At 40.7% G+C, this 14,481-nt stretch overlaps 1 protein-coding gene across 1 annotated transcript; it reads left to right on the top strand.

Annotated features, from left to right (window-relative positions):
- The first annotated feature begins 2,207 nt into the window (after nucleotides 1-2,207).
- On the top strand, nucleotides 2,208-13,953 carry prkaa1 (protein kinase, AMP-activated, alpha 1 catalytic subunit). The gene is made up of 9 exons (XM_079365304.1): nucleotides 2,208-2,512; nucleotides 4,412-4,553; nucleotides 6,808-6,901; nucleotides 7,161-7,305; nucleotides 8,386-8,473; nucleotides 8,805-9,029; nucleotides 9,219-9,738; nucleotides 9,891-10,017; nucleotides 11,067-13,953. The coding sequence occupies exons 1-9, from the start codon at nucleotides 2,416-2,418 to the stop codon at nucleotides 11,348-11,350; spliced, it is 1,722 nt and encodes a 573-aa protein (XP_079221430.1). The 5' UTR covers nucleotides 2,208-2,415; the 3' UTR covers nucleotides 11,351-13,953.
- Nucleotides 13,954-14,481: the final 528 nt, after the last annotated feature.

The raw sequence follows: 14,481 nt of genomic DNA, 5'->3' as shown, positions 1-14,481 counted from the left end.
GTCTAGTGTTGTGAGTGAGTTAGGTACATGTATAAAGGATATAAGGTATGCATGGGATGGAGAAGAAGGATGCAGTTATCTCCAGAAAATAATATTAATATATTGTCTTTTACTACCTCAATTACTTTTTTTAAGTTGCTGTGTTTAGCCATTATTGCTTTTACTGGACAGGACAGGTGAAGAGCGATCGGAAACGTTGGAAGAAAAGAGTGGGGAATGACTTATAGTAAAGGCCCGAGGTCGGAGTTGAACCCACATATAGGCTATGCGGCAACTCTCCAATGCCATTACCTAAAAAGTTAAAGAATAAATGAAAAACAGAATGGGATAATTTGTATGGCACACCCAAAAATATGTGACCACTTTTGTGTTGATTTTGGATTAAATTGGTGAAACTGCATCTTCTAGACACTCGAAAACCCTAACACAAGCCTATGGACATTAGTGATTATTACGGAATTTAGTTTCATTGCATACGCTGTGTAAAATTGCTGCAGAGCAGCACCTCAAGTGGAACTGTCAGCAATGAAGCAGTTGTGCCAGGGTTGTTTCAAGGGACCACTTCCACCCACACCTCAGATGGAACCTGGAAGGCAAACCGAGAGCTGTTGTGTTTTCATTGCTGCTGCACTTTTATTATTCATTTTTGTAGCTGTGGTACCATTCCTGGGGCCCGTAACATTAACAAAACATTAAAACCATATATGTATATTCCTCTGATAATCGATCAAAGACACATTTTGGAGACTTTGTATCAGCATTTGCAGCACTGAAGAGGCTAATTCCTGTCATTTTGAAGGAGGAATGTTCAATCCATTTTTGCTTGATATAGGATTGCATCTGTCCAATAGTTCTGTCTTATTTCAATAATTCAAAAATTCTCTAAACATTTATTTAATGGGTGACAAACACATTTGGCACCAGCCCTCTTATACTACAGAGCCATGCTGTTGTAATATGTGCAGAATGTGGTTTGGCATTGTTGTGCTGAAAGAAGGAAGGCCTTCCCTGACAAAGAAGTTGTCTATTTGGCAGCATATGTTGCTCATGATATGGTTCAGCTTTACAATGCCTTCACGATTGTGCAGGTTACCCATGCCGCATGCACACAAACAAGCTTTAAAAACCATGCACTGATAACAATCCAGATGATCAGTCTCGTCCTTAAGCCTGAGAATGGGGCATCGAGGACTTCCAAACCAAAAGTCTCATTTCTCTTGACATTGTTCCTCTTGGCCTCAGTCTATTTTATATTGACATGAAATGATGTACTCTAGATGCCGAAATCCCCAAAATATTTTCAATAAACTAGGTATTGCACTAGGACATTCCTGCCCCCTGGCAACACACATCCTGATATATGTTTTGCTCCGTTTATATATGTGCTCCATCCCATTTTAAAATAATTCACCAGATCTATCCAACTGCTGCATTTCTAAAAAAAAAAAAAAAAGAAAAAAGGTACATTTTGATGTGAACCCTTGTGCTTTCTGTGGCGAATCTGAATGGACTTTAGAGCACTTGTTTGTACTCTGTCCTGTGTCTCAAAGATTATGGGTCAACATTAGAAGTTGGTTGTGGCTGAAAATTAATGATATTCCTTATATTCTTTGTTTTATAGATAATTTAAACCCTTCAATTACTGGCATGGTAAATGTTATTTTACTCATGAGCAAATATTATATTCGCTGTAGAAAGTAGAGAAACAGCAAACCCTCCTTTGACTGGTTTATAAATGATTTCAAATATTTCTACCCATCTCTAAAAAAAATGAAATTTAGCAGGATTGCTAGAACGATTCTGTTTTTTTGTAATTGCTCCAGTTTTGTTGTCTGTTCTTGTTTTGTTTTTTTTAAGTTTGATTTTATTTTATTTATATATAATTCCCCTAGTCTTGATTAATGTTTTGAATTAACTTGTTCTGTATATGTTGCTGTTGTTTTTTTCATCCTTTCAAGAGTTTCTATTAACATTTTGTATGTGTTAAATTGCAACTAAAGACGGTAAAAAAATATGATAAAAATAGCATGTTATAGCATGTTATCCATGTATGCCTTGTATATCAAAGGTGAATGTTTTGTCTTTTCATATGATCTTGATTAACATGTACAGTATATGCCTGGTATTTTTCATCCACATACGAGATGAATTACATGCCAAGTTGATGATCAATCACACCTGATTTAGAAGTTTACGAGGAGCATTTGAAGGCAGCATTCTACGTCGCTTACGCCTTTGACGAATGGCGCACGAGCCGGGGCGCCTCCCACCCTCTCGTGCTGAGCGGTAGTCGCTCGAGAGTGTAGAGAGAGAGAGAGCGAGAGCGAGAGAGAGAGAGAGAGAGACGTTCACGGCGGAGTCCAGACCATCTCTGCCCGCAGCTAGCTCACCCCGCAGCAAGGCCACTGCGGGAAGATGGCGACGGAAAAACAGAAACATGAAGGAAGAGTCAAAATTGGACATTACATTCTGGGGGACACGCTCGGAGTGGGGACGTTTGGAAAGGTTAAAGGTACGTCGCGCTGTCTCTAGGCTTGTTGTGCATCCTGGACAAGTTAAAGATGGTAGCAGCGGTAGCTTTTAGCTTAGCTTAGCTGCTAATTTAGGCTGAGCTAACTTGTCGCAACCGTACTCCATGGTCGCGGCGCCAGGAAGGAAAGCACACTTGTTGTTCTGCTAGTTGGTTTCCACTTGTATTCAGTAAAATATTACGTTTTCTGGTATATGGCAAGAAATTGACAGTTAGCAGATACGCAATGCAAGTTTAATGGCATTAGCTTCTATGTAGCCTCTTTAGTATATCAGGTAGCGCGTGCGCTAACCGTGAAACCACACAAGCCGCCTGTCAAGACAGAGACACCGGGAAGTAAAGCCTTCTCCCTGGGGGGCATTTATTGACCCTATTCCCTAGTGGTTCTTCAGGGAAAGTTCTACTTCTCGGCCTTTAACTTTATCTTATTTTTCTTCGTATAAGTAACATTTCCCATTAAGGTTTAGCTTTGCATAGAGGTGTTTATGTGGAGAGAGAGGGGGGTAATCAAGTCAAATCTACGCCCTGTGTTGTCAGTCCAGAGGGAGGTACAATCACTATGTCAATACACAGTTCAGCCTTTACAAACAGGTAGTAAGTAGTACCTGTAGATTTGTTTTTTTGTTTGTCTTCATTCTTCATGTTCCTCTGAATCTCTGATAAAATTGCAGTCTAAAACGAGGCATGCTGCTGTTATGTGTTATCCTGTAGTCTTTTTGTCTCCCAGAGAAGCACATGATCGCAACCAAATAAATCCAAATGAAGCGAACCAACCCAACCCTCTCCAAAAACAACCTCCAGCTTTGTTTATAGTTAATTCCCAGTGACTCATCTCTCTGCACTCCTTTTTTTTTTTTTTTTAGATGTTCTTGTGAAGAAGAGGGGCACAGTTTGGCTGGAGTTTGGCCACTGTGATTGTTATGGTCCCAAATGACTGGAAACTTGGTTAATAGTTTACTACCATTACAACTGGTAAATCAATAGCGACTGTTGACTAACTTTCACATGCAAGAATGCTGTGTTCCCACCATGCATGTGGATCGTATAGGCTTTTTCTTTTGCAAGGTAGCTGTGGCCTTGTTTACATACTTTTCTCCCAGCCCCTGCAGTTAGATATCACTCTCATGTGAAATCTTTGCAATTGCAACAGAAGTCATGTGTTTTTGTTTTCACTTCAATATCAAATCAAGTCAAAGTTACATAAATACAAACAGCATGATTGATTATTTGTTTTCTGGTAGACCTCAAACTTTTTTTAAGGGAAAAACTAGCAAACTAGTCTATGTATTTCTTTAAAAGACAGAATTATCAGGGCCTTTTTCCAACATATCATTTGTTGTATTTGAAGCTGCTCCAATCAGTCTCTAATGGTCTGAGAAAAAAAAAAGAATAGATAGAGACTGTTTCTGTTTCTGTTTATTTTCAGGGGTTCGTCACAGCATAATTTCCAGCAGCTTTCTTCTGTATCATGCCTGATTTGCACTGAACTGTAATCAGATAAACCTAGCTCTTAGCTGGTGAACTTGGTGGAGCATTTGTTAGCTTAAAGGCCAGGCTTTGGTGGAGGCCTGGACAGAACTGAATGGTAGGGTAAACAGTGTGGGCTTAGTTTCATCAGGTAGTCAAACACAATTTAAACAAATGGATAAAGCTCTCTGTCTCTGCTGATTATATGGAAATAACTACTTTTTGCTAACATGTTTTACATCAGCTTTATGACCGTTTGAGACAAGTACAATTTTTCTTATTCCAAAGTGCCAAAAAGACATTTCAACATCATTCTGTATTATTCTAGTTTGTTACCAGTTTTGATTGTAGTATCTTATTATGCTTCTTGTGAACTCATTTGCACTTTTTTATTTATTTATTTTTCTCCTGCAGTGGGCCAACATGAGCTGACCAAGCACCAAGTGGCGGTGAAGATCCTCAACAGGCAGAAGATCCGAAGTTTGGATGTGGTGGGAAAGATCCGGCGGGAGATCCAGAACCTCAAGCTTTTCAGGCATCCTCACATAATTAAACTGTAAGTCCTAGATTACACCCTGCTTGCTGTTCCATAATCCTCCTGCCGCCACATTAATGCCACCCACTGAGCTATTTCCAGACTTTAATGGGGTGTTTTAGAATACATCCATCTAGGACAATATCAGTCTGACCCAGTCTGTCCTCTCCCTGCAATCCTTGGCTCATTCAGCTTTATTGCCTGTTATGGTTATCCCCTCTGTTGACCTTTCATTAAAATGTGAAGTCTTTTATCCCGGGCTTTCATGACGCCTTGCTGCTCCACCCCTCCTTATATTCTGTGTTCACCAAAAGTGTATTCCCAGTATTCATGCAGCTGTAATAGAGCAGCCAAGACTTGTGTGTATATGTGTGTTGTTGTGTCCTATTTTAAAAGTTGAAAGCACTGCTGACATCTGCCTGTGTTGATGCAGACACTTTCACAACTGAGTGTTTTTGAATGAGTCTCTGTACATCTTTTGACGTTTTAACTGACTTTTTTAAACTAACCAGAGGTCATCTCAGGTCAGTGTTGTTGCTTTATCACACAGGTGCTTTTAGCAGTTGGCGATAGAAACTACTAGCTTCAAGTCAACTCTCTATTCCACAGTGCAAAATGCTGTGCTGCTGCGCTGTTGCTGAGTGATCTAAAAATAAAGCTAGTAAATTGTGGCGGCACTTCCTGCTTGGTCCACAGGCTGTCAGTGAAGGCCAGAACCAGAAGTCTGAATGATGCATGTCAATCAATATCAATAAAAAGGTGAAAAATCTGAAAATCTGCAGCTCGATTATATCAAAGTCCCATTTAAAGCTGCTGAGCACAGCTAGAGGGGTCATTACTGGCCAGGAGGTGTGGCTAATTGCCTGAAATACCAGCTCCATGTCATGCATGCACAAGAATGTAAAAAAGTCTGTTTTGTGTGTGCAAGAGAGATCCAATCATTGACAGGGTGGACAAACACTGGAGCAGAGTGCACAGTATTGTCCTGTTTAGTCTGCGTAGACAAATGGAGGAGGACACAGAGGAGGTTTTTAAGCCTCGGAAATGAGAAGACAAGCAGTTACTCAACTCAACTGTCATCTGCTGAGACTCTTTTGAACTTTAAGATGATTTTGTTCCTATTAGATTAACAACACCAGCATCTACCTGCAGATGAAAAATGTCGAGGTGGATTAAGTCTTAGTGCGACTGTGACTCCCGGTTTTAACGTTTCATATTTAGAAACGTGTGGATGAAGAGCAGCAGGGGTTACAATGTGCTTTCTGTCCTGCTAACAGACGTGTCAAAAGTTTACTTATTCTGGGTGTTGGATATGGCAATCACAGTGAGATATGTGGCTTATGTGCAAGCTTAGTCAGCCACACAGCTTTTTGAGTGTAATCAGATGTAGCTGAGGTGCAAGAATTTGTGTTAATCTACTGTGAAAAAAGGAGAAACGGATCTACCTTGTCTAAGTGTGAGCGCTGTTGTTGTAATTTATACAGTGTCTCCACACAGCAGGGATTAAACAACAGATCTGCTGTATCATAGATGAGTTAGACTGTGGTATTTGGGAGTAACAAATGTGCTATTGTTGCTACGGGAATTAGGTCTTAATGTTTATTAAGCTGCTTTCACTTCATTTCGTCTGGAGCTCGCGTGTGGCTCGTTCACAATCTGCAGGTGGATCTCCTTGTAGTCTAGGGTTTCTGTTCATGCCACATATCGAGGGCACCTAATAGGTAAACACACCCGAGGTAAAATGAGCTGCACCAAACAGATGACAGATTAAAAACAGCGTTTAATGATAACAATTGAAATCACATGAGCTCTAATCACATTTTGTTAAATATGTCAGACAGGAAGTATGGAGGAGGACATAATAAGTTCTTGTGATAGCGTTGGTTGAGTTTAAATTCTGAAACTGTAAAAAAGTGTTTTTCAGACTAAGTAACGCAAACAAAAGCTTAAATTGTTTCTGTATCCCTCCTCTCGGCCGGAGTTACTTTTGGACACGGCTGTAAACTTAATTTGACGGCATAGGAGAGGAAGGGCAAGTCTGACACACGCAACTCAAAAACAGATGAGTAAGTCTGTGACAGTCACCAAGGCCGAAGACGCCCATGTATTTGTTTTTGGCCATATTTAGTTATATACACTCGCCATTAAACTAGAAATACAGATACACAAACACCCGCCATTTTTTTTTGAGGTAGTGAACACTTGCTAATAACCGATTTCTCCCCCCCCTCCAAAAAAAAAAAAATGATTTCATGCTTTCTTTTAATGTCTGCAGGTATCAGGTTATAAGTACCCCTACAGACATCTTCATGGTGATGGAGTACGTCTCTGGAGGAGAACTCTTCGACTACATCTGCAAAAATGGAAAGGTAGAACACTTTGATACTAAAAAAAATGATGGTAACGATGCGCCTCATTTCCTCCCATACTGCATAGTCTGACAGAGTTTTATCAGAACATTCTTAGTTAAGAGACAGGAAGATAGCAGTGTGTTATTGCAGCCTCTCATGCTGATGCAGGAAGCAAAGATTTCAAAGCAGCACATGAATCGCCACTGAGTCAGCGGCGATGTGCTAACTTAAGTCACAGAGAAGATGACACCTAATAGCTCATTTGTGCTTTTGACAGTTGGAAGAGAAGGAGAGTCGGCGGTTGTTCCAGCAGATTATATCTGCAGTCGACTACTGCCACAGACACATGGTGGTGCACAGAGACCTCAAGCCTGAAAATGTGCTGCTCGACGCACACATGAACGCCAAGATCGCAGACTTTGGTAAGTGCGTCTAAGTGCTGAAAGTTTCGGACACACAACCTTTAATACTATGTTTATTTTCTTAATCATTTGGAGGGTAATGGAGCAGGCAGCAGCACATCGTTTTCTAAGATGAGGCGATGCACCAATCAGAGATGACTTCTCTGTCACGCGTGCAGTTTACAGTGTTTGTTGTTTCCGATATGCAGAGTCTCCATTAAGCACGGTACACTTTACATTAAGTTTATGAGGCTGGCTAAATCAATGTTACTGCCACAGCCTTCCTGATCAAATGTTCACTCACAGAACATCATCCATTAGGTACTGCACTCTGAGATACTCTGATTTGAATTGATTTGGGAAATGAAACGGTTCGACTCTTCCGCTCTGCGATCCCCCCGGTGGTGGAGTGAATGAATTACCACCAACCTTCTTTCCATCTGCAGGGTCCATTTCCACCTTTTGCTTAAGAAGCAGATAAAGATCCCAGCTTTCACAAACACCTGCACACTTCATTGATAGTGATGGGACCAATAAGGATGGAGACGCTGAGGATGATGATGATGATATCTAGGACGGTGTCGATGCTAATCAGAATACTTTTAGAGAAGCTGAGAAGTGAGGATGTTGATGACACTGATATTTAAAAAAAAAAAAAAACCCTGTGCTGTCTGTTAGCACCTTTGACTGTAGCACTTCCTCATGTTGTTTCCTCCTCTTGTGTTGTACTAACTCTCGGAGGCTCGTCACTTTCAACAGAAACAAAATGTCTGATACATGAATGGTAGAAATGAAATGCACCAGTTTGAAATCACCATCAGTCGTACACTTTTCCAAATTCTAGTTTGGATCTTTATTGGACCCGGTGATTTGTATTTGGACAAAGTTCATTTGATATTTTCTCTGACTCACTTTAGAGGACACAGTGAGATTCATGTGAATTCTCCTCTGTCGTGCTTTATCTGTTTAGAAAGTTCAAAGATGAGAAGCTCTGTAGGATGAAGGGAACATATATCATTTTTGACATGATGCACAACAGACAGACGTTAAAAGGAATTAAATTTATCTGATAAGACTATATATGTTTTAAATTCTGTGCAGGTTTGTCAAACATGATGTCAGATGGAGAGTTTCTGCGGACAAGCTGTGGCTCTCCAAACTACGCTGCTCCTGAAGTCATCTCAGGAAGGTAACCACCACTCCAAGAAGCTTTGTTGGTGTATACTAATAATAATAATAATAATAATAATAAATTTTATTTGTAAGCGCTTTTACAGGAGCTCAAAGGCACTTTACAAGTAAAAATCACAGTGTACAGTTAAAAACAGCAAAAACAGTAAAAAACATTAAAAGATAGAGAAACAGAATGAGAAGAGGGGAAAGAAGAAGTTAAGTATTAAAAGCTAGTATTAAAAGTATAAACCAAAGTGTAAGTATTAAGTAAGTGTTAAGTATTAAAAGCTAGTATTAAAAGTATAAACCAAAGTGTAAGCCGGCTGACTGTCTCGACCCTCGTGCAGGTTATACGCGGGTCCAGAGGTGGACATCTGGAGCAGCGGGGTCATTCTTTACGCCTTGTTGTGTGGGACGCTTCCCTTCGACGACGACCACGTGCCAACACTGTTTAAAAAGATCTGCGACGGGATCTTTTTCACGCCGCAGTACCTGAACCCGTCTGTGATCAGCCTCCTTAAACACATGCTGCAGGTGGACCCCATGAAAAGAGCTACCATCAAAGAGATCCGGTGAGGCCGAGCGGCTAAATGTAAAACCGAAACAATTTCCTTAACACATCTCAATTTTTTATTGTTTTTTTTTTTTTGGGGGTGGGGGGGGGGGGGGGGGGGGGGGGGGATATAAAAGCAGATTTTTCTGTTGCGTTCATGATCCATGGGTATTTCTATAAAAAAATAAAATAATTCTTTCTCCCACAGAGAGGACGACTGGTTTAAAGAAGACCTACCCAAGTACTTGTTCCCCGAGGACCCCTCCTACAGCAACAACATGATCGACGACGAGGCCCTGAAGGAGGTCTGTGAGAAGTTCGAGTGCACAGAGGAGGAGGTCCTCTCCTGCATCTACAGTCGCAACCACCAGGACCCGCTCGCCGTCGCCTACCACCTCATCATTGACAATCGCCGCATCATGAGCGAAGCCAAGGATTTCTACTTGGCGTCCAGCCCCCCTGACTCTTTTCTCGACGACCAGCACCTGACCACGTCCGGTGCCGCTGTGATCAGCACCCCGAAGCCCCACCCGGAGCGCGTCCCCTTCCTCGTGGCGGAGACGCTCCCGAGGCCGCGCCACACTCTGGACGAACTGAACCCCCAAAAGTCCAAGCACCAGGGTGTCAGAAGGGCCAAGTGGCACCTGGGTATCCGTAGTCAGAGTAGACCAAATGATATCATGTCAGAAGTGTGCCGTGCCATGAAGCAGCTGGATTATGAGTGGAAGGTGAGAGCAAGAGTCCGGTTCAAATTCAACTCCAGGTGGCTTTTTTTACAGGCACAATGAAGTGAAATATTAAACAGTAAAACCTTTCACGGTACTGTAAAAGAGGGACTTTCATATCACCATCATGTTTTCACCCCTTGTAACTCTTCCAGGTTGTGAATCCATATTATCTACGCGTGAGAAGGAAGAATCCTATTACTGGCATGCAAACCAAAATGAGCCTTCAACTCTACCAGGTGGACAGTAGAACCTACCTCCTAGACTTCCGTAGCATAGATGGTAAGTTTCACGCTGGATTAGATAATTCTCAAAAACCTCTAAAAGCGGATGACTGATTGAACTACTAGATAGCTGTAAAATGAGCGCAGTGGTTTCTGAGACGTAAACCCCTTCTCATTCCATCAAGTTGAGCTCCTCGTGTTTACCTGAATACAGTCCTGTGGTAATCTGCGTCAGTGCAGGCCTGATAAATGATTGACTCGGGGTTAGGAGCGCAGGCTTTTTGCACAGTCTGTGTAGGTGTGCGGCAGTGCCTCAGAGGAAGCTGAGAGATAAGAGTGTTGTTATAGGCCACTCGCACACAGCTCAGGCACGCTGTGCAAAGGGGAGCAGCCTCTTTCTTCATGTTCGGCTTCAGTTGTAACAGAGGACGATGAAGAATGATCGTTGAAACATTATCCAGGCTTTTTTTTTTGAGCTCACCAAATAAAAAAATTCACAATTATGATTAGCTTTTTTTTTTGAACCCTTGTATTAAAACGTTTACAAAATTCTGCACACTCATTATGGCTGCAACTATGCATTCATTTGAATCTGTCATGAGCAACTCCTGGTGGTAAGTTGAGAAGATGATGAAGTTACTGGTTAAAATGAAGCGGAAATAAACCACTTCTTTTTTTTTTTTTTTTTTAAACTTGTGGTCTTACATCGCATGTGATGAAGTGCTGGTTCTGGGTCACCACAGTCAGCCTGCAATGCAGAGTTTCTCTGCCTGTGCTGCTCGGTGTGTGTGCACATGTTTGAGTCTTTGTGTCAACTGTTCAGGTTTCCCCTGAGGTAAGACAGAGAGATTGGCAAAATGCACAGCTAAGATGCAATGTTTAAAAAAAAAAAAAAAAAAGACCAAACAGGTGACAGCTACCCTGTGCAGCCTTTTATTTAAGCCAAAAAAATAGGGTCATAATCCCAAATAAAGCTTTTATCAATCCACAGTTGGAACAAAGTGACCTTCTCAAACCTTCTAAGGCCGGCAGAAACTCTGTTCATAAACACTGATATGCAATGAAATCAAAGTTTGTATCTTACAGTATGTGTCTTTTGTCATTCAGATGATATGTTGGAGGCAAAGTCTGGAACTGCTACCCCTCTCCGCTCTGGATCTGTGGGCAACTACCGCACCACTATAAAGAATGACGTAGATGGCGCAGACGCTCCCGCTATGTCTAGCTCTGTGCACACTACCAAGGCTTCAGAGGGCTCCTTAGCTTCATCGCTGACCTCATCCATCGACTCAATAGGCGGAGCAGACAACGCATCTGTCCCTCGACCGGGAAGCCACACCATCGAGTTCTTTGAGATGTGTGCAAACCTTATTAAACTACTTGCACGATAGTTTGCAAAACAATCGCTAGCCTTTTTTTCCTCCTCTCCGAGTGTCTTTATAGCAATAAGCATGCAACCGATTCATGGCTCAATTCATCCCGGCGGAGGGTGAACTGATTGTTCCATGGCACTGATGCAGGTTAGCGGTCCCTAAGCGGAAGATATGTTACTGAGCTGGCAGGGAATGTAAGAGTTCACTAGGAGAGATGAACGACCAAGCTACTTAAAATCAAGGACAGAACAACGATTAAAAAGGGTGTTTAACAATTTTTTTTTTTTTTAAATCCGTTTAAAAAGTACGAGTCCACATCCAAACTATTCATAAAATACGTGCAAGTGATTACACTTAATTTCCTGCTATAACCAGTGAGCTCGGCTTTCCAGTTCAGAGAACATGATCAAGTTTCTGCCTGCAGAGAGGGGAGGAGGCACGTTGAGGGGTTAGGTATTTGAGCGGCAGTCCTATAAGGATGCAGGGAGCACTTTTGCACAAGTATCCTTGATTTCCCTCTGCCCTCGTATGTCTCTCGGTATGCATCAGGAGAAGTGGTGCAGATGTATCGGGGCGCTGCGCTGGCTTTAACTTTGGGGGTTATCACGCCCGTCACTTTCATTTGACACCGAAGAAGTGCAATGACCCTCGTTGTTTCTGTCTCGTGTCGGAGGCTAAAAGAATGCTTTCGTCTGATCTTTGTTTGGTTTTCATTTTGTGGAGAATCGGAGTTGTCGGAGACTAAATTGTCTTGGTTTTGTCCTTGTTGTAAAAAATCTGTTTGAATTTGTCTGTCCCTTACATTTTTATATATAAAGACGTGAATATATTTATCAGTGCGTTACGCAGTGGACGCGCTGTTGGTTCTATTGGAATGGAATTGTTTGTTTATTGCATTAAGATCTATTGCTGGATGGTATATATTTTCCTTTTTTTTTACTGTCTGGTTTTTAAATCAATATCAAAGTTTTGTTTCCTTCAATCACAACTATTCTGATACTTGATTGTCTTTCCAGATAAATATAACCTGCTTTTACTGTTTAGGAGGAATTCTTGCCATGACAGTCAGAATCTAGATATATATCATTTTCAGTGTCACATATTAAAATGACAGTTTGATTTTGACTTTATTTTGTTGCTTTTTTCTGTCGTTTAATTTAGAGGAAAAATCACGATTTGAATTACGATCCTGAGTGAAATGCCTTTTGCCTTCTTTCCGTTTTGTAAATGTCAAACCATCACAAGTGTAGAGGCCTCGGGGCCCAATTTCCGTTAGAGTCGTAGCAATTACATTCAGTGCATGGACTCTGCCAGTTGGCAGGTGAATGCATCTAAAGTGTCTTGGGTTTGTTTTTTGTTGAGACATTCATTCAGAGGTGAACCTTTTAAAACAAGTTTTACAAAACAGTCTGTTCAAACCTGGAAAGACGTGAGCTCAATATGTAAATCTCAATTTAAAAAAAACAAACAAACATCACATTAATTAAGATCATAATTCTGTGGCTGGGTTATATTTGAAACAAACACCAAAAAAAAGCCAAATAGAATGGGACACTTTGAAGCTCATAAAGTCCTGAGTTATGTCTTGAATCACAAATCTGACATGTCTCACCTCATTCCCTGTCCAGTCTTAAAGTTTGAAGTGGTGTCTGTTGTTTGGCTGCCTTATCATTCAGTACTGTTCATCAGTTTTTATGTCCATAAAGGTTGGAATTCAGTTCTGGTCAAAGTTATCAGGACTTTTTTTGCAGTTTTAGGGTTTAAAGTTGACAAATTATGTTGTTGGTGTTGTTGATTGATAATAATCATCTGTAAGGAATTCGAGATTTTTTTAAGTGTTGATATTAGAAAAAAAACAAATCTTAGTTGCAAAGCTAAAGATAACCATGATTATTATTATTTTTTGCCAAACTTTAGAAGACCTTAGTAACTGCTGGCACCTTTAACTAAAGGAATAAAGAAAACGTATAAGGTGACTTCTTTTATCTATCTCTACCATCTGGTCATCTCAGGCCAGTTTTAAGGAACTTTGTATTTTCTGATTTTATCATCGGAGACCGAGTCATTATTCCTGATTGGAGATTGCAGTTACTGAGGTCAAGGTTTCCAGTGTTTAGCTCTCTGCAGCTTTAAAAAAAACCCTCAAATATCTCATTTGTATAAAAAAAAGTTTTTTTAGAGATATAACAACAAAATTGAGTGACGATTTTTGTAACCACCTTGTTCCTCTGGCTGTCTTGAGAGGCAGGTTTGGACTGAAATAAACTTGAGTTTTTGAATGACATGGATCATGGTAAAGAAACACTATGGTCATGGAAAGATATTGCTTAAAACAAAATAGTTTTTGTAAGGGCAGTTGCAACTGTTTACATAACTTTTCATGGGTTACATGATGGGTTTTGTAGGAAAGATGAATGTGTGGACCATGACCTTTTTTTTGAACGCTTATGGAGTAGTGTCCGAGTGGACTGTCAGTGTGTCTGAACTGCTTTAAAGAAATATTGTTCTATTTTTGTTTGGTGTGTAAAGGGACCCTACTACATTGACCAGTGTAAATCTGAATGGACAGTGTTGAAATCATTTGTATACACAACTGCCTAATAAACTGCTAAATTGCACACAATTTTCTGAGGTTTCTCTGCATGTCACTGGTCTCACTTCATTTACATCACTAGAAGAAAATGCTCAGGAAAATAACAGTATGGTAAAGTATGGCTTTTCTATTCTTCTGACTCAGAGTACTCAAAGTAAGTTCTACACAGCATGACACACCGAGACAGTCACAAACTGATGGCAGTGTCAGTGATCATTCGTACGCCAGCAGTTTGGGGTTAAGTGTCTTGCCCAAGGACACATCGGACAATGACGTAGCTGCAGAAGTCTTTTTTTTTCCTTCTTTTTCTAGCATTTCACTTCATTTGAAAGTATAATTCAGACACTATTCGTATTAAAATCATGCAAATTAAACGAGAGACGCTGATCTTTAAATGATACCTTTGACAATCTTGTATATGACAAACCTATGAAGTTTAATGAAATTATATTTTGTATGGGACACAAATTATTATGAAAGAAGTAAGCTTTATTAAGTAGGCATTGTGCTCCCCCCCACTCCCCAACCTCCTGCGCATTATTTATCAGTGCAACAT

This window comes from Symphodus melops, assembly GCF_947650265.1.
Source record: "Symphodus melops genome assembly, chromosome: 16".
In the NCBI taxonomy this organism is placed as follows: domain Eukaryota; kingdom Metazoa; phylum Chordata; class Actinopteri; order Labriformes; family Labridae; genus Symphodus; species Symphodus melops.
The sequence above is the reverse complement of the archived record's forward strand: the minus strand, read 5'-3'. Positions and strand labels throughout refer to the sequence as shown.